Source organism: Sphaerulina musiva (assembly GCF_000320565.1).
Source record: "Sphaerulina musiva SO2202 unplaced genomic scaffold SEPMUscaffold_1, whole genome shotgun sequence".
NCBI classification, from domain to species: Eukaryota; Fungi; Ascomycota; class Dothideomycetes; order Mycosphaerellales; family Mycosphaerellaceae; genus Sphaerulina; species Sphaerulina musiva.
This window is the reverse complement of record NW_016017383.1, coordinates 2238254-2261411: the sequence shown is the minus strand read 5'-3', so window position 1 is coordinate 2261411 and position 23158 is coordinate 2238254. Positions and strand designations below refer to the sequence as shown.

Genomic DNA, 23158 nt, shown 5'->3' with positions numbered 1-23158 from the left:
ATTTTTAAGCATTTTCTCTACAAAGTTTCATAACCACTTTCGGACGGCAGCATTTCAAACTTCTGCCTCTGGAAACAATGTGAACAGATGGCGCGAGGAACAGAAAGCTGGAAGGCCGCCAACCACAAGCGCTTACCACAAAATAAAGGCAAGAACAACAAGCCGCTGACGAGACGAGATGAGGTCGAACACGCCGTATCGACGGTGGCGTTGGCACTTCAACAACAGTGTTTGAACAAATTCCGAGATGCATTACCGTCCGGGGACGACGATGCCACCCTCCTCCAGGAAGTTAAAGGTCACCTCTACAAGCGAGACTTTGCAGCGGCCTTTGGAAAGCCCGAGTACCTCCGAATCTATGCAGCAAGATGGAGTCCCAGTCGAGCTCTCGGCTACACTCAGATCCTCCAAGACCTTTCAGATGAGTTGCTCGCCGGTCTAGACGAGAGCAGGACACTTCGGACGGTGTGTCTAGGCGGCGGCGCAGGAGCAGAGCTCATCGCACTCGCGGCTTGGTTGCACGAGCAGCTCAGCGCAGACACCGAGGTCAAGGTGCAGGCCATTTTTCTGGATGTCGCAGCATGGGACGAGACGTTCGTGAGCCTAGACGAGGCCGTGAAAAAGCCCTCAGTCCTCTCGAAATATGCCTCTGCAGCAGCTCAAGCGGCGAACGTCGCCATGCTGCCATCCGAAAACGCACTCCAAGCACAATTTCAGCAACAAGACATCCTCCAGCTCGACGACCAGGCAAGCAGAGCATTATACCAAGGCGTGGATTTCATCACTCTCATGTTCACGCTGAATGAACTCTACTCCACATCCGTACCCAGCACACAAAGAATGCTCACTCGGATCACGGAAGCAGCACGGCCCGGAACACACTTGTTGGTGGTGGACAGTCCGGGGAGCTATTCGACCGTGTCCATTAATGGTGCGGAGAAGAAGTATCCCATGCAGTGGCTCCTTGACCACACGTTGCTGGGCACGCAGCAGAAGCGCGGGGAAGAGGAGACGGCGGCGAAGTGGAAGAAAGTGGTTTCGGATGAGTCGAGATGGTTTCGCTTGCCTGAGAAACTGGAATATCGCCTGGAATTGGAGAATATGCGATATCAGATTCATCTGTACTGTAGAGAGCCGAGTACTATGCGTTAAGTGGTAAGATATCTACTCCAAGCCTCCCATCTCAAGGAACTGGGGGGTATCTTTAATACCTGTACCTGGTATCATTGAGTTTAGCTGATTTACAGTAGATACAGGGGGCACTCGAAGGCTCATTATTATTACCTAAGCTAACAGCACCTAGTATTTCAAGTGCTGAACTTTACTTCCAAGTGACACTCGATTATTCGATGATACCTCCACCAGCCCAAGCAAACATGCCTATAGGAGGTAACTCAGTCCATGTCTCGCGATGAGTAGTAGCACAGCGCCTACGCGGCACAAGATTGTAGTATGCGCCGGGGACTACTGTGGACCTGAGGTGAGGACACGACTGTTATTGCCGCGCTGATGAGATGCTAACATCACGAATCTTCTCTATATAACAGGTGGTTGCTGAAGCAATCAAGGTACCTCCAGCCAAGCCGAGTCACCTCTCAACTGAACAAGGATGGATAGTCAACTGAATCTTCCCAATCCAGGTCCTCCTGGAAGTCGAACGACAGTCTCCGCAGATTATCCTCAATCTTGTTCACCACCCGATTGGCGGAGTGCGTTGCTGTGGCAGTCGGAGTCTGAGCGGATACCACGGCTGATTGAGTTCCTAGGCAGCGTGGAACGAGCACGGCGAGAATATTTCTGAAGCGGCACTCGAAGAGTGTGCTTCGGCATCGGCCGTGCTCGTTGGAGCAGTTGGAGGCCCAGTAAGGAGAACTGCTAGAATACATACAGAAAGTATTCTAATTATCGGCCGTCGCAGGAGTGGCGTGATGTTGTGCCTGGAGTAGAATGGGGTCTGGGACGCCTTCGCAAGAGACTTGGTGCATTTGGCAATATCCGACCCGTCCGGACTACTCCTTCATTGCTTGACCATTCTGCGCTCAATGCAGAGATTTGCACCGGCACCGATATCACAATACTACGCGAACTCACCGGAGGAATCTACTTTGGGGCTCGGCACGAGTCCGACCAGTATGCTACTGACACCGACGTCTATACACGAGCTGAAATACAGAGAGCAACGAGACTTGCAGGAATACTCGCTAGTCGAAGCGATCCTCCACAACGCATAACAAGTGTCGACAAAGCAGCCGTCTTAGCAGCTTGCGGACGACTATGGCGAAGTGTAGTCGACCAGACTATAGCCATGGAGTTTCCCAACGTGTCATTGCAGCACGTTTTGGTGAATAGCGCAGCAATGGATCTGATCAGCAGTCCCAGAAAGCTCAACGGCATTCTGCTCACTAGCAATATGTTTGGCGACATCTTAAGTGACGAGGCTGGTGCTATCGTCGGCAGTATTGGACTACTTCCCAGCGCGAGCCTGTCGGATCTTCCCACCGCAACAAATCCAACGGTTCAAGGCCTATACGAGCCAGTACATGGTGCGTAGTCCCGTGGAGAGCCTCCAATAACTGTATGTTCCTGTTATTGAGCTAATCGTATTCTGGATCAGGCTCTGCCCCTGATCTTTGCGGTTCAGCCACGGTCAACCCCATCGGTGCTATTTTGTCGGTGGCGATGATGTGCAGATACTCGTTAGGACTGGAACGTGCAGCCCAAGCGATCGAGGACAGTGTCGAAAGCGTGTTGCAGGCTGGAATCATCACGCCGGATCTGGGAGGATGTTACTCGACTTCTGATGTAGGCGACGCTGTACTTGCGAGACTGCACGTAGCTCACGCGAATGCTGGTGCAAATAACGTGGAATGCTTGCCTCCGAGGGGACCGGAAGCGAGCGAGCCAGAGGAAACTGTGTAAGTGAATGATACCCGCAGTTCATGACCAAGTGCAGTGTCACGAAATCTCGCTCCTCTTCGTTCCTGGTAAGGTACTACCACGATAGGTCATCCAGACTACATGCAAAGCATGATTCGCTGTCCACAACAAGGCTACTATCTCGCCTGGAGTCTGGTCTCGATGGTTTGTCTCCGTCATCCTTCACCACCTGGCTACTCCTGAGCGTTAGACCTGGCTCCTCGCCATGGCCTGCCCATAGAGCCATTCCAAGACCGCCTGCGCGGACGAGATCTCGCTCGATATCACCCAGCGCGAAGTCCCACGATTGGTGACCTACTTCAACCACGCAGCGCTCCATGTCAACGATGATCTGCTGTCCATGTACTGCTGCAGTGGAAAAGTCTTCTGCATCAATGCTGATGGCAAGCATGCCGATATTGGGCATGTTCCGCGAGAAGATGTACGAGAATGACTTCGCAATCACGCACTTGACACCAAGTCCTGGAGAGATTGTTGTCAGCATCGAATCACCAAGACTATATCACCAGTCGAGCGCGGGTAAGGGTACATACCTTTCAGTGCCCTTGCGGCCTCTTCCCGTGACGATCCACACCCAAATGCTGTCCCGGCCACCACCACTGCCAGTCCATTTCGCACACTTTCACGGAAATCAGGCTTGCTGATCTCCAGGCACTGATCGCCAAGCATCTCGTCACTCGGATTTCCCAGGCAAGCCTTTGCTGGAATAATCTACTCCCGGAAATCAGTGACTGGCACGTCTACAGCTAAGGAGGTGAAGCTTACAGCATCCGTGTCCACGAAATCTCCAAGGCGATATATGCGAGACTGTATAACAGAATATGCTTGCTCCATCAGAGGGCTGTTGTTCATGTTCCCTTGTGTTGTCGGCGATGAAGTCTCGATGGCGCCGTCGAGACGTGGCTCGCTATACTGCAGTTCCTCGGCGAAAGCGGCCGGCTGGCGCTTCGAAGATGATAAACGCATCAGACAAGCCTGGTATTCATCGGGAGAAACATCGTTCAGGAGTTCCGCCGGATCCGTCACAGCCATGGAGAAAGTCGAAGCTGCCGCCACCGCAGCAGAACACAAGTACCCGATGGCCCCTATAAGTATCGTGCAGATTAGTCTCACGCACTCGTGTCATCGTGAAGGACCGGTACTACCTTTTCCCATCCTATTCTCGAAATTTCGATTCTGTGTCGAGAGCCATTTGGTGCCAGACGGCGCAACATCTGCACCAATACCAAGACATAGGCTGCAGCTCGGGGCGGGCTGTTCGTATCCACACTGAGTGAATACATCATGAAGCCCGAGCCCGCGAAGATTTCGTACAATGGGCAAGCTACCAGGGACTACGATACGTCTTCCCTTGACGAGTCGGTAGCCTCTGGCCAAACCCGCCCGCAATATCAATCCTGCAAGAACCAGGTCCTCTTCCGTCGTCGTACACGCTCCAATGAAGATGCCATCGAACTCCAGACCAAGGTGCTTCGAAATGGGTTGAACATCGTCCGGACTGGGGTACAGGGCAATGTACGGCTGGACTTCACTCAAATCTACAGTGACACGGCTGTAGTATGGTGCATCGTCGTCGGCAGCGAAATAGACAGACTCCGATTTGTACATTCGCTTCCGACGCCCCTTGATAAAAGTTTCGACGACGGTGTCGGGCTCGAAGATGCCAGTGATTGCGCCTAGCTCCTGCTTGCGGTCAATATCGGTCGACAAGAGAGAGAGAGCAGAAAACACACGTACAGTACACATGTTGCAAATGGCAAATCGAGCATCACAAGATAACATCGATGCTCCTGGCCCGCCAAACTCTACGACCCGATCTGCTGCCAGCGTGTTGCGCTTGAGCTGGCCCAGGATATGCAGGATAATGTCTTTACCACCACTATTTCACTCGAATTAGCTGGGATCAGATGGTGCCGTGGAAAATGCAAGTCCTCACATATGCCATAACGGTCGACCGATGAACTCAACCCGGATCGACTCTGGGACTCGCAGCCATGTTTGTCCCGTCATGAGAGCAGCCATCACATCCGCTGCTCCAAGACCGATAGCGAGTGCGCTCGTTGCACCCGCTGAACAAGTATGGGAATCTGATCCCAGAATGAGCATACCGGGCTGTGCCCTTTCTCTCGCAAATTCAGTATGAAGGATTGTATACTGGGCAATCTCGTCAGCAGCAATTCATCCATGAAGCGAAGCACATTTTCTTGCGTGAAGCATACATACATTGGAACCTTGGTTCTCCGTCATCCTCAACCCCTTTCGTGCCTCCTCCAGGCCATCAATCAGTTCGCGGACATGATGTTCTCCGTAAATCCGCGGATCGACGGCATGATCTCCAGCGAGCCAGAAGCGATCATTTCGCCACGCTTTGGGACTTAATCCAGAATTTGCAATACTTCGTTTCATGCCCACCCAGGACAGTTCGCTGGCAATCACCCAGTCAATGTTCACGCGAAGGACCTCTCCGACAGTGACATGGCTGTTCTGCGCACAGGAGATGGCATGATGAGCGAGGATTTTGGACGTCAAAGTCATGGGTTTTCTGTTAACGGGCTTCTGCGGTAGAGACAACTTTGGAATTCGAGTTTTCAGCGAGTTGATGGTCAACAACCATGACTCTGTCAGGCCAAGAACCCGTCTCAAGTTCTCTGGAATAAAATCTCGCCAGCGACGATCGCGGAAACCCAGACCTCCTACTTCGACATCGGCGTTGCACAGATCCACCACGTGAAGGATGATTTGCTCCTCTTGCAAGTGATTACGGTTGTGTAGTTCGTGGGAGCATGCTGTGAGTACTGCTTGAGGACTCGGGTGGGTATCCCCAGCACGGGTGAAGTCCAACTCTGGGCGTGAAACACTCAGGACACTCTGGAAGATCTCAGACAGTCGATCCCAAAACATTTTGCAGGTACTGTGCTTGGAGATGACTTGTTGATATATCTCACACAGCTCGTCGGCGTCCGTTGCTTGATCAATACCAGCAGAGCGCATCTTCACCACACGCACCGTCTCCTCGGCATCCTCTCTGGAAATTTCATGACCGAGACGTGACTGGAGCACCCACTTGACACCACTCTTACCGCTCTGGCTGTTGATCTCGATGATGTCCTCCTGGCCAAAGCCGATATCCACCGGGTCGATGGGAAGATAGGGGACGCTCCACTGTGGCCAGCATGTGCTGCTCGACTGCGTTGTCACATCAGCTTCCGCCAAAGCGCGACGCTCGAGACCCTTGACAATGGCGTCCTGATGTCCACCACTGAATGCTCTCAGGTAATATGCTCCCGAATAGGGCGTCCTCGGATGAATGGGTATTCCCACAATGTCTTGATATATCTGACGAGCATCTCGGAGTTTGCTCAAATCCAGCCCACAGTCTATGCCCTCGCTGACCCGGTTCAGCGCATACGTGATCAGATCCATATTGCCAGCGCGCTCTCCATTTCCAAAGAGACATCCCTCAACACGATCTGCTCCAGCGAGACTGGCGAGTTCCGCAGTTGATATTGCACCCCCTCGATCATTGTGGGTATGAACAGAAACGCGCCAGCACGACCGGTCCGAAACACTCTGGCAGAACCTTTCTACTTGATCGGCAAAGACATTTGGCATCGAGCTCTCGACACTAGACGCCAGAGAAAAAATCATCCGTGCATCTACACTCGGGCCCCAACTCGCCTTGACGGCCTCTGCACATCTAACCACTGCTTCTAAACGTGCATTGGCAAAGTCCTCGAAACCGAAATTCCACGTCCACTTAGTGGTACTGCTGCTACTATCGCTACCTTCGTCGTTGCCACCAGATTTCCTCCTCCTCGTCGTCGACGTCGCAGTAGTAATTTCTCGCGCGAATTTTGCCACTCGAGCCGCGCAATCTACCCACTCCTCTTCCGAAATCCCCAGCACCGTCGTCCGATAATTGTCACTGCTCGGGAGATACGTAAAAATGATGGCTTGAGCGGCACCCTGGACGCTTTGCACCGCTCGCTTGACGGCTTCTTCTCTGCAGGGAGCGATGACTTGAATCAAGACGTCTTTTGGTATTAAACCCGGAGTATCGACGAGATGGCGGATGAAATCAAATTCGCCCTGGTTTGCAGAAGGGTGACCGACTTCGATTTCTTTGAAACCCATGGAGACGAGGAATTGGAAAAGTCGAAGTTTTTGATCGAATGTCTAATTTGGACACAAGAAATATATATTTCAGTTAATTGGCGGGCGGAATTTAACTCTGTTGTTATTGTATCCTTACCATGGGGTTCCGCAAGGCTTGATTTCCATCTCGAAGATCTGTGGAAAAGAGAATCGGAGACTTTTTCAGAACCACGTTGGGCCATTGTCGTTGATTGTGATGGAAGGATGGTACTCGATTACCATATTTCTGTTGAATAGACAGTGTTGACATGTTGCTTATGTTCAATTCAGGGTGGTGTGTGTTGAACAACAGAAGAACAAAATGTTCCAAGAGCGAGAAGGGTGTCGTCAAATCTCCATCAATATTTGACTCTCTCTCTCTCTCTCTCTCTCTCTCTCTCCATTACGAAATCAGGCTACGCCATTCTCAGAGTCATCTACTGAATCTCACCCCACGGTAGCTGAGAAGTTTCCTCCGAAAAGGGGTGGGGGAAGGGACTTGGACAGCGGATTAGCTGAGCCCGATCGGCAGTTGATTTGTAGTTTTGTACAGCGAAAAATCTGTCAATGTCATATGGAGCCCCCCCTCCCCATTCGCATGGTATAGGAGACAGTATACAGTATTCCAATTCTGGACCGTGAGCTGAATAGATCATCGATTAATTCATGAAGCTAGCGGATCAAACCGCTTGGTATATCACCTTTTATTCACTTCCTGATATGAGCAGCCTAGTAGTGTTGGTTATTGGATACTAGGATTCAGGACCCAGCAAAAGCTTATAGAATGTTATTAAGTACTTGTTAGCCGAGACTTGGCGTTGTGTTATGCGTAAGGGCTGCAAGTAGACTTTCCCTGTAAAAAGCATCTGACCCCTGAGAGCACCCCTGAGTTCTCGGGGTAAAGTGTTAGTCCTGCTTTATAACACCAACCTGTCTAAAGCGGAAAGCTTAGAACAACATCACTCTTTTCTGCTATTGGGCTGATTATATTGACGCAAAACACATTAAAGAAGTAACAGAGTTGATATCCTGTATCGAGTGGTCGTAGGCGGGTACCAACAAGTGAGCCGCCTGATATAACTGTCTATTTCTCTTCTTTCGTTATCTCGTTACCGTAGTCTGCATTAACTCACTAGAAGAAGCCCGTATACAATTATTCATCCGCGACAAGGCGACAATTCGGCAAACACGATACAACCCTCTGCCGCTAGAGCGTTATCAATCAATCCGAATGTAGGCATTGCACGTCTCTTGAACTTTGACCTTCACTTCTGCTTCCTCCTCCGGTCAGGCGAGACACAATCCAATCCATAAGCTCATCACTGAAGCTTATACCGACTTGTGTCGATCACGACAGAAGTAGATGATTATTGAATCAACATGGTCGAGCCACTTCCACCAACCGAGCCGCAATGGATCGGTACCAACCACGACGTCTGGACTCACATCAACTACTTCCCTCGGGATATTGGTGGAATGATCAGCGCGTCCGCAGTTCCGCCGCCGAAAAGGGCTGATGGACGGTTACACTCTGGAAGGATGATGACCGTCACGAATATTTCTGGCCGAGAAAGTGATTTTCAAATCGACCGCAACGGCTTCGAAATTGTCGCCTTGCCGCCCATGCTGAGAGATATGACGACGGATGCGCTGATTGAAAGTCGTTTCTACCCCGAGCTGGAGTCAGTCATCAAGAGCCAGTATGTGAGCCTCAGTATGCCACCAAAAGAACATTCCAATCCACAAATAATGTCCCTTTTTTTCTCTTTTTCTTTTGCTCACATCTATAGCACTGGAGCCTCGTCTGTCTTTCCCCTAGGCCACGTATTACGTCGACCTACCAACGAAATCTTCCAAGAGAAAAAGGACACGGAACGGTACAACCGATATGGAGCCATTTTCCCTCACTGCGATGGTCCTGTAGCAGTTCCAGAACGGCTGCAACAACTCAAAGAACTTGCCATGCAAAGTCCCGCTGTCATCAAAAACGACCATGCCAAAACCGTGGACAAAGCAGCTTCACGCTGGGCGATGATACAAATTTGGAAACCTTTAAACACCGTCGAGTGCGATCCCTTGGCCATTTGCGATGTGTTGTCCTATCAAGACTCCGACTGGCGACTGCGTCTGACGCCCTCACCCAGTACGGGATACTCGGTTCTCACGCACCCTGATGGCCCGGAAATGCATCGTTGGTACTATGTACATGGTATGACACCCGAACAGATGTTCTTGTTCAAGGGGTGTGATAGTAGGCAAGGTCAGCCAGGTTTCACTGGCTATGCTGGGGCACACACGGCCATTACTGTGCCGGATTCGAATGAGAAGTCTTTCAGGGAGAGTATTGAGGCTCGATTCTTGTGCTTTTGGGTGGAAGAAGGAGAAGAAGAAGCAGATCAACAGTCGGTACGATAATGTCTAGAGGTGTCCGTTGTGTGACAGAAATATATCTCACTTTTGACGATAATATCATACCTACCCCTGAAAGATTTGCCCCGAAGATTCTTGCGCCGCCCGAGCTCTGATTTCTTCATACTCACTCTCGAAAAAGAATCCTTCTTCTCCAAACGCAGGTTTCAACTGATCAAACCACACCGCACTGGAGTCATACTCTGCGAAAAACGTGCGGTGACACCACTGAGGATTCCTGCTTTGCACAAACTGGAGCACAAACACCTTCTGTTGCGATATCGTCTCGATGCCGCGGACGCATATCTTGCCTGGACTGGTGCTCATGCTGGGACCCCGAGCGGTTCGTGATAGCCCCGAGACCATACTTGAGGCGGTGCTGTAGATTTCGAAAGCGGACGTCAATGGCACGGCAAAGTAATCTGCTGCACCCGTGTCACGCTCGACGAACATGTAGTATGGTATCGTGCCCAAGCTGGTTTGAAGACGCCACATGTCCGCCCATGCGGAAGCGCTGTCGTTGACGTGTCGCCTATTCAACTTGGGTCAGCTCATCAGTTTCCAAAAAAAAAAAAAAAAAAAAAAGAAAAATAGCCGAGACGGACATTAATGGCGCTTGACATCGAATGACAGCGCCCGTAGAGCGCAAGGCGCGAATGGCAGCTTGAGTATCCGGATCCAGGAGTTCGCGCGCGTGAGAGACATGAGCTTGAATAGAGACATGTATCCCCGAAGCCACAATATCTTCCAACAGACGCAAGAGTTGTTTGGCATCATTTTCGCCGTCCCCGTCGTCCAAAAACCTCCTAGGCCACCATGTCAGTGCTTTAGTGCCGATACGGATCGTTTTCAAATTTCGTGGTCCGTGATTCTGCGGTAGGAGAGGCAGGATGTATGTTTGTAACAATTTCGTACTCATGATAAGAGGGTCTCCGCCGGTGAATAGGACGTCTGTGACGGATGGGTGTGCGCGGATGTATTCTGGTAATGTGGTTCTGCTGTTGGATTGGAAAGTTTGAGGGGAGCCGACGGAAGTGAATTGAGCCCAGCGGAAGCAGTAGCTGCAATAGGCGTGACAATATTGTCCCTGAGAGAGAAGGCAACAAAGGAAAAAGGAAAATGAGAAATCAATCGTCTCTTCTACTCTGCTCAGGGGTCTAACGCACCTCCAAAGGGAAGAAGAGCACCGTCTCCCTGTATTTATGCTGCATTCCAAAAACTGGCTTGCCCCTGAATCGAGGAATATTCTCTTGCTGTTGTCCTGCAGGATGCGGATTCAGACGCTTTCGAATGTGCTCTGCGACCCGTCGAATCTCCAGCCGCGATGCATGTTGCAGCAACATGGAGCAGATCTTCTCTCGGTCTCCGTCTTGCAACATATCTGGATGTGGAAAAGTCATCCGAAAGATGGGATCATGAGGCACCTTGGACCTGAATCAACATTACACTCATGCACACACACATGCATACTCGTGTTAGTCAAATGGGCTGTTCATCTTGTGTATGATGACGTTCAATGTACCAATCAATCAAATTGTTCACCACATGGCTATTGACTCGCATGGGAAATACCTGGGCAGCTGCCAGATAGGGGAGATGATTGATAGAAGGGCAATGCTTTCGGAAAATAGATGGGATTGAAGACTTGGATAGCACCTTTAGTGCCATGGTCGTTTTGGCGTGTTATGTTAAACGTAAAATGTCAATAGCGACTCGTGGAGGATGAGTTTAATCACCTGGCATTGGTAATTGATATTGACCCCCCTAACGATAGGCATCGCACACGAAAATGATCAGTAGACTCTCCGAAGTATACCTTAACTAGAGCGGTGAAGAGATGATTGCAATGCCAAGAGCCATTCCTAGTCTGGTCTTCTCATGGGACGTCGTAGGCATTGAAGGTTTGAGATATTGGAAGACCAACCTTGTGTAGTGGCGGAGAACATCCGGCGACTGGGTTAGTTTTGCTCTACTACCCCTGAGCCCCTGGATCCTACTATCGAACCTTGTTAGCTACTGCTGCGCGTTGCTCCTCGACCTACAGTCTTTGATTGAGTTTCGTTGTAGCTCACGATTGAATGACTGGATGAACGACATGTTGGTCTTCAACCACGACATCCATGGACGACACCGCTGGCTGAACAAGAATGACATGGTCATCTGGGATAACCGTTGCTCCGTGCATGCAGCAACTCCCGATCACGTTGGTCAGGGCCTGGACAGCAGAGTGGGCGTTCGCGCGACCAGTATTGGTGAGCGGCCGTATTTTGACCCTTTGGCTACAGGACAATGTGAAGCACTTGCGAAAGGAAAACGAGCACGGGGCGTGAAACTGTCCTAGGCTCGCCCCCTTTCTCACCCTCTCTCCCTCACTCTTGCTAGTAATTTGACAAACTGCGTGATTTGATGGAAAATTTCGTGGTAGAATTTTGAACGTCCCATGGAGGGATGGAGAATGATTTGCCGTTTGTTCTGTATATGTACTAGTTGTCTTTTGAAGATCAAAGACAAACTTGGCTTCTACAAAGACGTCTCCTCATGTCACAACCGCTAGGATGGCATCAAAGATCGTTCAGCTCCAATCTCCGGTCAAATCGAGATCACATCCCCTCTCCCGCAGGTCATTCATCTCTTCGACTGTCCACGGCTTAACCTTGTGTCCTGGAGGATAATTGGTATTTCGAAACTCGGGACCTCCAGGGCAAAGACTAGCAGCAGCTTTTGCGTAGTTCGCATCCGCGTACTCTTCTGGATCGAAAGACGTGAGCCATTTGTTGGACTTCCAGGTCATTTTACTGGATTTGTTGCTCGAGGAACTGCCAAAATCGAACTTGTCCAGGCGCTCATCGTTGATGAAGGCCATCAGCTGACAACAGGACACTCGTTCTGCTCGCAGAAGATTGTGTACTCGGACTGCGGTAGTGACTTGATCTTTGCCTGCATGTGCGAGGCACGCGGCAACAGTAATCGCATCCTCGATCGCCTGAGTCGCGCCGTTGCCAGCTGTCGGCGTCATGGGGTGTGCCGCATCACCGAGTTGAAGAACACGCATACCAGGAGAGTGCCAGCACCACTTGGGACTACGCGGGCTCAGTGGCCAAGCGAAGATTGTGTCAGGGGGCGTGATCCTGATGAGAGCTTTCAACGCTTCTGACCAACCAGGCAGGCAGTCAATGACTCTCAGAGTCTCTTCCTTCGAGACGGGTTCATTCCATGATCCTCTCCTGGTTTTCCCGTCCGGGTCTGGAAGAACCATGGCAAAGCAGAACCTCCCGTCGTGACCGTACTTGTCCACATAGCTCTGGAAGACCGTGTACGTGCCCGGGCCCATCCATATTTGTAGGAATGGATGTCGACCTTCCCAAAGCCCAAAGGTTTCGTTGACCAGCGGATCAGCCGCTGCAACTGCGAGAGGAAATGCCGCACGAAAGACGGTGCGATTAGTGGGTTGAGGAATTGGCGCTGGATCAGCAATGATCGCTTCCGAAGAGGAATTGGTACCATCGGCAGCAATGACAATATCGGCCTCGAACCGCTCTCCGCCTTCGGTAACGACTCCGCCGATGCCACGCTCGGCATCTTCGTAATACTCTACGACTCGCAGATCAGACTCTATCGGAATACCGAAGCGCTGAAGTTGGCGACAGAGCATGGCGTGGAACTTCGGACGCTGATGAGCTTGCGGCAAAAGTCGTGTAGTTTCACTTTTCAAGGATGCTGAGCCAGGGGCAGCAGCACCCTCCACTGAGTGAGGCTCCGAAATCACTTCTCCGGTCCACAAGCAATGTCTCATCCACAGGCCATGTGGAGTGGCCATGTCGCACTCTCGTTGCATTTCCGGGTAGTGCTTCAGCAACGTGCGAGCACTGGGCCCGATCGTGACCATATCACCTTGCACAGTCAGTCAGCACGTGAATCGAAAATCCAAAAGGAAGATCTTGTGGTGTCTTGCCTTGAGCACTTGATTGAGACGATCGGTCCAACAGACGCACCGAATGCCCCTTGCGGTGGCATTCTAGTGCAGCTGACAATCCAGCAAGCCCTCCGCCGACGATTAAGACATTGATTCCTGTCGGACTGGCGCACTTGACCTCATCTTCAAACAAGACAGCATCTCCGCATAGTGAGTCGCTCCGTGAGCACTTCTCGGCCGAGGTGTCCTCCGAGCAATGAGCCATAGCAGAGATCTGGGTCTCAGGGTGAAGTCGACGACGGCTCGACTATTGTTTCCCGTGGCAGTCGGATTGAGGATCAAAACACTGCACTACACTGCTTTCGGCTCACTCACCTTCAGCTCGTTCGGCGAGGCAATCAATGTACCTTTGTCCTTCCTTACAGCAGTGGCTCGCGCGATCGAGTACCGCATGTCAGCTGCTCTTCTCTCTCCACTGCCGAATGCTTCTCCCCCTGCTCCTGAGCTCGCCAAAGTTGTTGTCAAAGGACTCGGAGCCGATAGCGTGATATTGCGCATGGAGTTGTTTAGGGGTCAACATGGTATTGGTGTAGTATATACCCTGTTCTTGTAGCGTGAGGTTGGAATGATATCCTTGGCATCTAGGTGAGGCGACAGACACCCTGCATTCGCGGACTAGGCATCTCATGTCCATGATCGTGGCGAGGTTGACTGGAGCAAGACCGGGATATCCATTATTCAATTCTGGACAGTCGATCCTGGCAACCCTCGGCTTGCTCGATTGACTCTTTTGTCAATATAGCAAGCAGTAGGTAGGTACTGTTGTACATGCTTCTCAGAGCGTGAGATACTTGGCGGCTGTAGCGAGCTAGCTGATACACGTGAAGTGAAGTCAACCAATCATATCGCTGCGCTGTATCCGTTGCAAGTGAAACCGAAAGTTTAAAAACGCCAACATTAACAACCGCTACCGAACCTTCAAGGGGGGATGTACGACGGTCGGCCAAAGCGGCCAACCGCCATCCGTTACCCCCGGCTTCCGTCTTCAACTTCATCTTTATACTACTTTACTATACTGTTACCTATAGTCTACTCGTAGACAGCTTGCAATATGCCTCGGACGTACGTACCTAGAGGCTCAAATGTTATAGATTATAATAACTATTAGGTCTACATCGCTACGTAGCTTGCGGAGGGTATCTTATATATATAGATAATCGCTAACTTATACCGCTAATTCGGTATTACTATTATATAGCATACATTCGAGCGACGACTAGTAATCTAGAGCCTTACTATACTACGCGCGCCTTTAAATCGACGATAGTACGATATATCCGACGAGGTCGACAGCCTACGGATACGTATAGCGTATACTTATAATAAGCTACGACTTACGGATAATAAGGTAGTAGCTATACTTACGATTAATAGCTAGAATCTTAGTACGAGAACGTATCGGCGTATATATAAGGAGCTAGGGTTTAGGAAACAGATACCTGCGGTAGAGCAAGTATATACCGATAAGCTAATCGCTATAGCGCTCGTAGGGGAGCTCGTAAAGTTAGAGGTAGAGGTATATAGTAAAGGCAACCTATATACGTATCTACGCTTAGAGATAAATATAATTAGGAGGTACGTAGGGATGCCGTTATATACTCGCTATATACTCGTATACTAACTCGCCTTAGGGATCGTATCTACCGTATTGTTAAATTGCTTAATCTAGACGCTGTTTAGCGGCGATACGAGAGAGCGAGAGAGCACTATAGCGCTGTAATTATACCTAGACCGCTAGCCGCTATCTCGATAGACGTATACTACAAGTTTGAGTACTAGAGTATTTAGATATACGGTAGAATCGATATATACGCGCGATATATAGAGTAGATTTACGTCGGTATTACCGGCAGGTTAGCTATCTTAGTACTTGCTTAATATATCGCGATACTACGCTATAGTAGACATACGCCGGTAATTATACGCTCGGATCGTAGAGGTAAGACTATTCTAGCCGCCGACGCGTACTATATAGTACGTTATACGGCTTACGACGTCAATAATACTAAGCGTAGGGCTCGCGGCGAGGCCGAGTTACTACTACTACGATTCGGTAAATACTTCCGATATAGTATAAGTAAGATAAATCAGCGTATCGAGGTATAGTAGAATTAGTAGGCTAAGGCGCTAAACGGATAGCGCGTATATTTCTATAGTATAAATACTACGAACGAATTTGACCCTAAGTTATTAGGTAATCGTATTGCCTTCCTTGCGATCTATACTACGATCCTCCGTAAGACAGTTATAGGGTTCGTAAACGTATAGAACTATTACAAGATTCGGAAGCAGAACAACCGGCCCTTCTCTATTCTAGGTATACCTTATATATTACGGCATTATCTAGAGCTCTATAGCGCCGCGTACTAAGGTATACGTATACCCGAGGAGGTTCTATAGACACTCGAAGGGACGCTAGAAGGGTTTGGTATATATACTCGCTCTCCTCGTAGCCTACTCGCTAACTTAATAACAGACCTCGAGGCCTTTCTTCCCGCCGATACCTACGAATAGTACAAAGCGACCCTCCTCCCCTATAGCATCGCGCTGCCTATTAGTAGTACGTCGTATAACGTAGCGACTAGCGACCGTACGTACCGTATAGCCTATATTACCCTACGTAGCCTAGTTAATAACTATATTAGCTTAGAACAATAGCTAATACTCGGTATGCTTTTAAAGCTATTAGTAGTAAGAGATTAGATTCCTACGCAGTAGACGGCCGAGGTATTTAGAGATACTAGTAATACGCTAATCGCGAACGAGGATATAGGTATTATCGAATTCTATAATAATCCGTAGGCTGTAGGGCTAGCGTAGGAAAATTCTCCTCTACGAGTATAACTACGAGCTAAGCGAGCTAAGCCCTCTAGGGTATATATTATAGTACGTACTATTATCTAAATTCTTTTCTATATATATACACCCTCTTACTATAGCCGATAACCTACCTAGCCTCTAGGCCAAATACTATCTAGTCGTACCGTCGATTCGATATAGCGTTATATTCTATAAGTTCAATTTCTGCTCTTAGTACTATTAGCTTAATCCAAACCCTCTAGGTACTACGTTCGTACGTAAAGTATTACGCGTACTAGAAGGTAGCCTTCTAGCTACTACTAGATAGCTACCGCTGCCGCTACCGCCGCCGCCGTAGCCGTAGCCGGGGCCGTCGCGATCGTAGTAGCTAGTGCCCGCGTACTAAGTAAAGGTTAGTCGCCTTGAAGCGATCTATATAGCAAGTATTTAGCGACGGTTAATAGGGCTTCTAGATATTCGCGAGAATCCCGTAGTACGCGAATACCGCGCGTAATAAGGCTAATATCGCGTTTAGGGCTAAGGCCGCTATAGCCGTCGCGCTAAACGTAGGTACGCTACCTCCTACTATACGTTAGTAGCAGTATTAGTCTACGCCGGCCCTACCGTCGTTATAGTTAACTCCGCTGCCTCTAGCTATCTCGTTTAATATTAGTATTATAGTATATACGTAGCGAGTTACTACGCGAGTACTTAAGAATAGCAATAATAAGTAGAAGTACTACGATCCGGTTGCCTATACCGACCTATATAACTATTGGACGGATCGCGATCGAGTAGCTAATAGCGCTAAGAAGTTATTAATAGACTTTATACTCGCGCGATTCGAGCCGAATAAATTACCTACGTAGCCTATTATAGCTATTAAAGACTTCTACGATATGTTCTTTGTACGATTATTCTATACCGAGACTAATAAACCGAACCGAGTATTATCTGCTAGTATCGCAAGCGTAGACGTCCTCGAGTCTATAGAGGTATTTAAGGTACTACTACCTAGCCGATCCGCCGTACGTACGTACGAAGCTAGTATCGTCGTTTAGCAATACAAGTAACTAAGGCAAAAGCGTAAGGATAGGGAGGGTATTACAGCCTTACGCGCGATACTAATAGCGAGCGTAGCGAGTAGCCGTATAACGCGTATAGTATCCGAAGTCCTCTAGAGTATCGAATAGCTCTACGGCGATAAGTATAACGACGACGACGACGACGACGAGCTTAGCGACGCCGCCGACGAGCTTAGCGAGCTATTTATTAAAAAAGAGAAGGTATTATAGATAGAAAGCGTAGTTAACCCCTACAAGCTACCTAAGTTTGTCGAAATCGACGGTAATACCGATATAGACAACGCTTATATCAAGAAAGAGAAGGCATTATAGATAGAGAGCGTAACTAACGCCCGCAAGCTACCTAAGTTCGTCGACTTAGAAGCGACACTAGTAGCGAGCGCGACAAGTAGTACTGCCGCTACGCCTACCGCTACGCCTGCCGCTACGCCTACCGCTACGCCTACGGCTAAGCGATACAAGCTAGCGGTTCTAATCGGAGAGAGGGCAATAACTAGAGCGCTAAGCAAGAAATAAATCGCCGCGCTCGCTATTAGTATCGATAGATATAAGCCCGTAGGGCCCCCGGGGCCTAACGCTACGGCGGTTACTATTACTACCGCCGGCGCTGCCCGGTATTACTTATATAGAGTATAGATACAAGTAGAAAAGACTGATTTTTATAGCTATCTGCTACTATCGACTTATATCTACGATAGTATACCTATATTGTAGAGTTTGCGTAGGGTCGGCGGACGATCCGATTAGTCGGGTATACCCGGCGCTAGCTTATATTCGCTAACTCGCTATAGAAACGCTATAGATCGCGCGTAGCCTACCTAACTCGCTATACTCGCTACGGTATATCGCTGCTATATATATAAATAGGTAGGTATATATATACCTATCTACTAATTATACGTACGCAGAATCGTAGTCGATTCCGGTATCGATACTCTACCCTACGGCTATACCGCTATAGCTATATTGTAGACTATACGCTAGAGCTCGTCGACGTATAGTATAAGCTACTCTATCTAATCCTCCAATTTGCCCGTCCTATCTTAAACAGTCCCTACTATAGCCTATAGGCTATCGACTATAGCCTATAGCGCTTTAATAGTAGCCTCTAGCTAGGCGATTCGCTACGAATCGCTAGGGGAATCGTTAACGGGTATCCCGGCCTAATAGCCTAACTTAGTATATCGCTTGTAGTAGGCGTAGATAATACTATTCTTTACGTTTACCTTATATAGTACGTCGCGCGGACCGCGAGTATACTAGTAATACGGATCTAGCGTATTAATACCCTCTATAGTCTCTATAATTCGGCTAGCTTAGTCGAACTTCTATAGGTTATTTTTCGCGACCTTCTTCTTCGTCGCGTCGTCGCCCGTAGCCTCGTCTAACTAGCCCTACTATCTTTCGACTAAGTAGAACTAGAAGTTGCTAGAGTCTATAGTAGTAGGCTAGCGTAGGTATAGATTAGGGGTATATACGGCCCTATATACAGCGAGTTAGTAGAGATTTAGTAGCGAGTAAGGTAAGCCTACCTAGTATCGTCCTCCTTATCCTCCTTCTTATCCTCCGAGGTATCCTCGGTATCGGTATCCTTGTCTATAGCGTCGCTATTATTTATCGTAGATATATTCCTACCGAGCGCTACTAAAGTAGCAGATACGAGGAATCTATAGTATATTAGTAATATACGAGTTTACGCGCCGCATAATAACGTACTAAGGTTCGAATAATATAGTTATCTACGTCTACGGCAGTAGAGGAGAGAGAGTAGATATATTATAGTAGTAGATTCTTTCTTCGAGTTGCTATAGCGACGGCTTTGTTATATAGGTAACTTATTATTAAGACGACGGATCCGGCGACAAAGAGAGAGGTAAGGTAGTAACGGATATAGCGGTAACGGCGAGGTAGGCGGCGAGTGTATAGCGAGTGTATATAGTAGTATATAGTAGGTAGAAGGGTAGAAGTAGTATAAAGTTGAAGTCAAAGCCGGGGGTAACGGATAGCGGTTAGCCGCTTTAGCCGACCGTAATGTACAGATAATTCTAAAGCGTGAGCCTTGAGGTGAAAAGAACTTTAAAGTTTGATCATATTGACGATTATCTTGGCGTTTTCAGACGACATACGAGCGGAGAATACCCCGGAGGATTCTAGTTTTCACCACACTCCAACACATAGCATCAGGGCGCAGATAGGCCTACCTGTATTTGATCAGATTATTGACAAAGCCCCTTTACCCCTATATGCCGAGTCCAGAAAATGTACAGGAGTTGCCAATAGAGACCAACATGAGCTGACCTTGCCCTGCTCGCTCTTTGTGAACAAACAAGCAGGACCTAGGAGGTACAAACAACAGAACAACATAGATAAAGACTCTGTAAGGAGCGGCAACAGGAGCCTATAGGGTCGCATGTATCGTCCCTTGTTACCTGCCTGCAATTCGGATGGATTGGTTCCAGAGTCCCATCCCATCTGCTTGTCACAATTGCCGTGCCATAATCAGATGCTCTAGCCGATTGTGTGACGGGTAGGTAGACAGAAAGTAGTCATGATGGGTTGGTGATACCTGTGGAGTTGTGGGAGTGAATATCATCGGACTGATTTGCATTGATCAAGCATCTAGGTAGAGTAATTATCATGGCAACCAACCCTGGATCTTCTGAAGCCGAACGGCGAAAACATCTACTGCAGCTTGCGAGTGCCATCAAGGACGCCGTCGTCAAGATCGAATCAATATCCGCCGAAAATGACCTTCCAGTGCCTTCATTCGACGAAGATGCCGTTTACCACGTCTCGGAAAAGGTGTCACAAGAGGTCGACATCGTTCTCGATGCTACTGCCGAGCTTCACGATCTCTTCTCTGGCCCACGCGATCTGGTCCACAGACATTGCGGTGTAAGTGTCGTCGTCGTCCTGCAAAGCCACCGGAGAGTTGATATAGCCCCCTGACGATGCCAGCAGTATAACAACGCCGCCTGTCTACGAGCAATGGCTGAATTCCAGCTTGCTGCGAAAGTCCAAGGTCTCACATCCTTCAAGGAAATGGCCGAGAACACTCCCCTGACGGAAAGCATGGCGACACGTCTGATTCGCCATGCGATTACTATGCGTATATTCTGCGAGCCACAGGTGGGCTTTGTAGCGCACACTGCCGCATCCAAACTACTCGCAAACCCAGCGATGAACGATTATCTTCTATCTGTCACGAGGGAGAGGTGGCCAGCTGCAACAAAGGCAAGTCTCCGTCGAGGTGTCATCGTGCAAGTCGCGTTGATTGTACTGACTATAGGTACCACTGCCAGTTCGTCGATGCGCTTCAAAAGTGGCCTGGATCAGAGGAGCCCAGGGAGACGGTAAGACTAATGATACATGAAAAGAGTACAAGTAATGTACCATGTAGTTGACACCATGTACAGGCATACTCGCTTGCCAAGAATACCAACGAGACACTCTACGAGATATATAACAAAGACACCAAGCAGGCTGCTTGGCTCGCACGAGGCATGACAGCATTCTCCAAGCTTCCACAGTTCAACATCAGCCACACTCTGGATCACTATCCGTGGATGTCGCTAGAAGACGGACTCGTCGTGGACGTTGGAGGCTCCCACGGCCACGTTGGATTCCAACTAGCCCAACGATTTCCCCAGCTCCGTGTGATCGTACAGGATCTGGAGAGCGTTGTCGCGAGTGCATCAGTGCCACCAGAACTGAGCGAACGGGTCAGTTTTATGCCACATGACTTCTTCACGCCCCAGCCCGTGGCGGGCGCCGATGTCTATTTCTTGCGATTGATCTTGCACAACTGGTCGGACACGTACTGTCTGCGGATTCTCTCATCTCTGTTGCCAGCGCTCAAAGATGGATGCAAAGTGATTGTGGAAGACAACTTGATGCCAGACTACGGAAGCAAGCCCCTCTGGAAGGAGAGAAAAGCAAGGTCAGTCAAATGGGGATGTGTATAGCGAGAATATGGAATGGTATGTGCTAACACGGCGTGTGTGTCTTCAGGACGGCTGATATCACTGCTGCCATCTTGTTCAACGCTGCGGAAAGGACTGCAGCCGAATTCGAGTTGCTCTTCTCCAAGACAGACCCAGGTTTTGCACTTCAGCAGGTCATCAAGCCTCCGGGGTCTCAGCTCTCACTGCTTGAATTCACATGGCGAAAATCGGAAAACTAGCGTAGTCATGTTCGAGCTGCGTAAAGACAGACTATCTACAAGATCAATGAGTACTCCTGCACATATACATTTCTCAGAACTTCTTATTATGCTCTGCCAGTTTCTGCCAGTCGACCTCTGGAAGTCTCGTAGTGAATTGGAGGCTCCTAGCGTGGTTCATGCTGCGCTCGTAGCCAAGTGTCTTGATGAGAGGTTCTCCCACGTCTCCGTCAGGAAGCCGCATATCGTAATGCAACAACATGTATGCCACCAGTAATTTGACTTGAAAGGTGGCGAAGAAGCGAGCTGGGCAAGCGTGAACTCCAAGGCCAAAGACGGTGTCTTGGTTACTGACGCTACAGTACTGATATTGCTCCCCAGTCGACCCTCTCTCCAAGGCCGCCTGCCGCAATTTGACATACCGGAAGCCATCGAATACCAGAGCGTCCGGCGTGTAGAAAGAAGAGTCTTTCATGGGGGCTGGCGCGATCATGCAATATGCACCCTGGGGGAGCAATGTACCGTCGCGAAAGCGTACATCCCTGAGCGCGATCCTCCTCAGCGTGGTGGGAAAGCAATCCATTCGTGCGCTCTCCTTTAAAAAGGAATCGAGCAAACGCATTCGAAACAAGCAGCTCTTGTCCAGCTGTGATGCATTCTGGAGACTGCCAAGGCTGGTCAGTATGATCATCGCGGAGCCGTCATTCATGATAATTCACACACTCACACTTCGATGATCTCGTCCCGTATGGGCTGTACGTATTCCGGGTGCATGGCTAAGCGGACCAACCCGCCAAATGCGTGGCCGCTCACGGTACGAATGCTCGCGATGGCCAGGGTGAACTCAGCGCTGACAAAATCGAAGTTCCGTAGTCTCCTGGATTTCCCAGCAGCTGCGAACCAGTCAATCGAGATCATGCTCGACGTCCCTGTACTATGTGTCAAGTTAGAAGTAGAACAGGGCTGTTCCAGCTGTTTCAACCGTTCCTGTACAGCAGGCTCAATCATCCGCCGGGCTTCGCGAGACTGACGTCGAATTTCGCGGCACTCTGGGAGAAACCAATGCACAAAGGGGCGCAGTAGAGGGTGTTTCTCCCGTAAGAGCACCACTGTACGGGATGCATTGATGACGAACTCGCTCGTGAGGTTGTACCAGGCCAGGTAATCGATTTTGGCATCACCGAGAAATACGACACCACTGAGTTGTGAGACACACTGCAGAACTCTGGGGCTGATGGCAGCTTCTGTCCATTCTGTACGACACAGCTGTTAGTGGATTTTCGATTCACCATCATGAAGAAGAAGACGACGACATGCCATACCGGCAGATGTGCCAAACACTTTCTTCACCGCCCTCGGCGTCTCTTGCACCATTTGATGGACCGCCTTTCCTGTTGATTGAGACCTCTGTATCAGCCGCATACCTTCTTCCGGGACACGGGGAAGATTGGGTAGTTACCTATCATTGGATTCAGGTGGAGCTTTACGGAGTCGATCAACACTTTGTCATGTGGGGCAATGGAGGACTTGAACATTTCGAAACCAGGGAATTGGGGGAAAAAGTCCTGTATTCATATCTTAGCCTGATTTGCTGAGACCGCTGGAGAACATAGGACATGCCACTGTTGTGGTCGCTGACATATCTAGGTCCCACGTCGA

General features: G+C 49.3%; 8 protein-coding genes across 8 annotated transcripts; 4 read left to right on the top strand and 4 right to left on the bottom strand.

Annotated features, from left to right (window-relative positions):
- Nucleotides 1–87: 87 nt before the first annotated feature.
- Nucleotides 88–1285, top strand: SEPMUDRAFT_56855 (uncharacterized protein; the record flags this gene model as incomplete). Its single annotated transcript, XM_016909414.1, has 2 exons — nucleotides 88–1155; nucleotides 1251–1285. The coding sequence occupies one exon, from the start codon at nucleotides 88–90 to the stop codon at nucleotides 1150–1152; it is 1065 nt and encodes a 354-aa protein (XP_016765080.1). The 3' UTR covers nucleotides 1153–1155; nucleotides 1251–1285.
- Nucleotides 1286–1411: 126 nt separating this feature from the next.
- On the top strand, nucleotides 1412–3370 carry SEPMUDRAFT_137690 (3-isopropylmalate dehydrogenase-like protein; the record flags this gene model as incomplete). The annotated part of the gene is made up of 7 exons (XM_016902850.1): nucleotides 1412–1480; nucleotides 1548–1568; nucleotides 1641–1709; nucleotides 1767–1862; nucleotides 1919–2543; nucleotides 2615–2832; nucleotides 3158–3370. 7 exons carry the CDS (start codon nucleotides 1412–1414, stop codon nucleotides 3368–3370), a joined length of 1311 nt encoding a protein of 436 aa, XP_016765079.1.
- Nucleotides 3371–5880: 2510 nt separating this feature from the next.
- Nucleotides 5881–7342, bottom strand: SEPMUDRAFT_33639 (aldolase; the record flags this gene model as incomplete). The annotated part of the gene is made up of 3 exons (XM_016908545.1): nucleotides 5881–6712; nucleotides 6764–7113; nucleotides 7190–7342. Coding segments are annotated over 3 exons (1335 nt in total), but the record flags the coding sequence as incomplete, so codon positions are not given.
- Nucleotides 7343–8451: 1109 nt separating this feature from the next.
- On the top strand, nucleotides 8452–9486 carry SEPMUDRAFT_112979 (uncharacterized protein; the record flags this gene model as incomplete). Its single annotated transcript, XM_016901009.1, has 2 exons — nucleotides 8452–8771; nucleotides 8862–9486. The coding sequence occupies 2 exons, from the start codon at nucleotides 8452–8454 to the stop codon at nucleotides 9484–9486; spliced, it is 945 nt and encodes a 314-aa protein (XP_016765077.1).
- A 60-nt stretch (nucleotides 9487–9546) lies between these two features.
- On the bottom strand, nucleotides 9547–11148 carry SEPMUDRAFT_112978 (L-lysine 2,3-aminomutase; the record flags this gene model as incomplete). Its single annotated transcript, XM_016901008.1, has 4 exons — nucleotides 9547–10012; nucleotides 10086–10567; nucleotides 10647–10911; nucleotides 11003–11148. The coding sequence occupies 4 exons, from the start codon at nucleotides 11146–11148 to the stop codon at nucleotides 9547–9549; spliced, it is 1359 nt and encodes a 452-aa protein (XP_016765076.1).
- A 904-nt stretch (nucleotides 11149–12052) lies between these two features.
- Nucleotides 12053–13658, bottom strand: SEPMUDRAFT_137688 (FAD/NAD(P)-binding domain-containing protein; the record flags this gene model as incomplete). The annotated part of the gene is made up of 3 exons (XM_016902849.1): nucleotides 12053–13371; nucleotides 13433–13557; nucleotides 13624–13658. 3 exons carry the CDS (start codon nucleotides 13656–13658, stop codon nucleotides 12053–12055), a joined length of 1479 nt encoding a protein of 492 aa, XP_016765075.1.
- Nucleotides 13659–19580: 5922 nt separating this feature from the next.
- Nucleotides 19581–21520, top strand: SEPMUDRAFT_137687 (O-methyltransferase; the record flags this gene model as incomplete). Its single annotated transcript, XM_016902848.1, has 5 exons — nucleotides 19581–19598; nucleotides 20029–20232; nucleotides 20341–20571; nucleotides 20754–21277; nucleotides 21349–21520. 5 exons carry the CDS (start codon nucleotides 19581–19583, stop codon nucleotides 21518–21520), a joined length of 1149 nt encoding a protein of 382 aa, XP_016765074.1.
- Nucleotides 21521–21593: 73 nt separating this feature from the next.
- SEPMUDRAFT_56851 (cytochrome P450) lies at nucleotides 21594–22753 on the bottom strand (the record flags this gene model as incomplete). The annotated part of the gene is made up of 2 exons (XM_016909413.1): nucleotides 22227–22753; nucleotides 21594–22164 (listed from the first exon to the last, which is right to left on the bottom strand). Exons 1-2 carry the CDS (start codon nucleotides 22505–22507, stop codon nucleotides 21594–21596), a joined length of 852 nt encoding a protein of 283 aa, XP_016765073.1. The 5' UTR covers nucleotides 22508–22753.
- Between the last annotated feature and the right edge of the window lie 405 nt (nucleotides 22754–23158).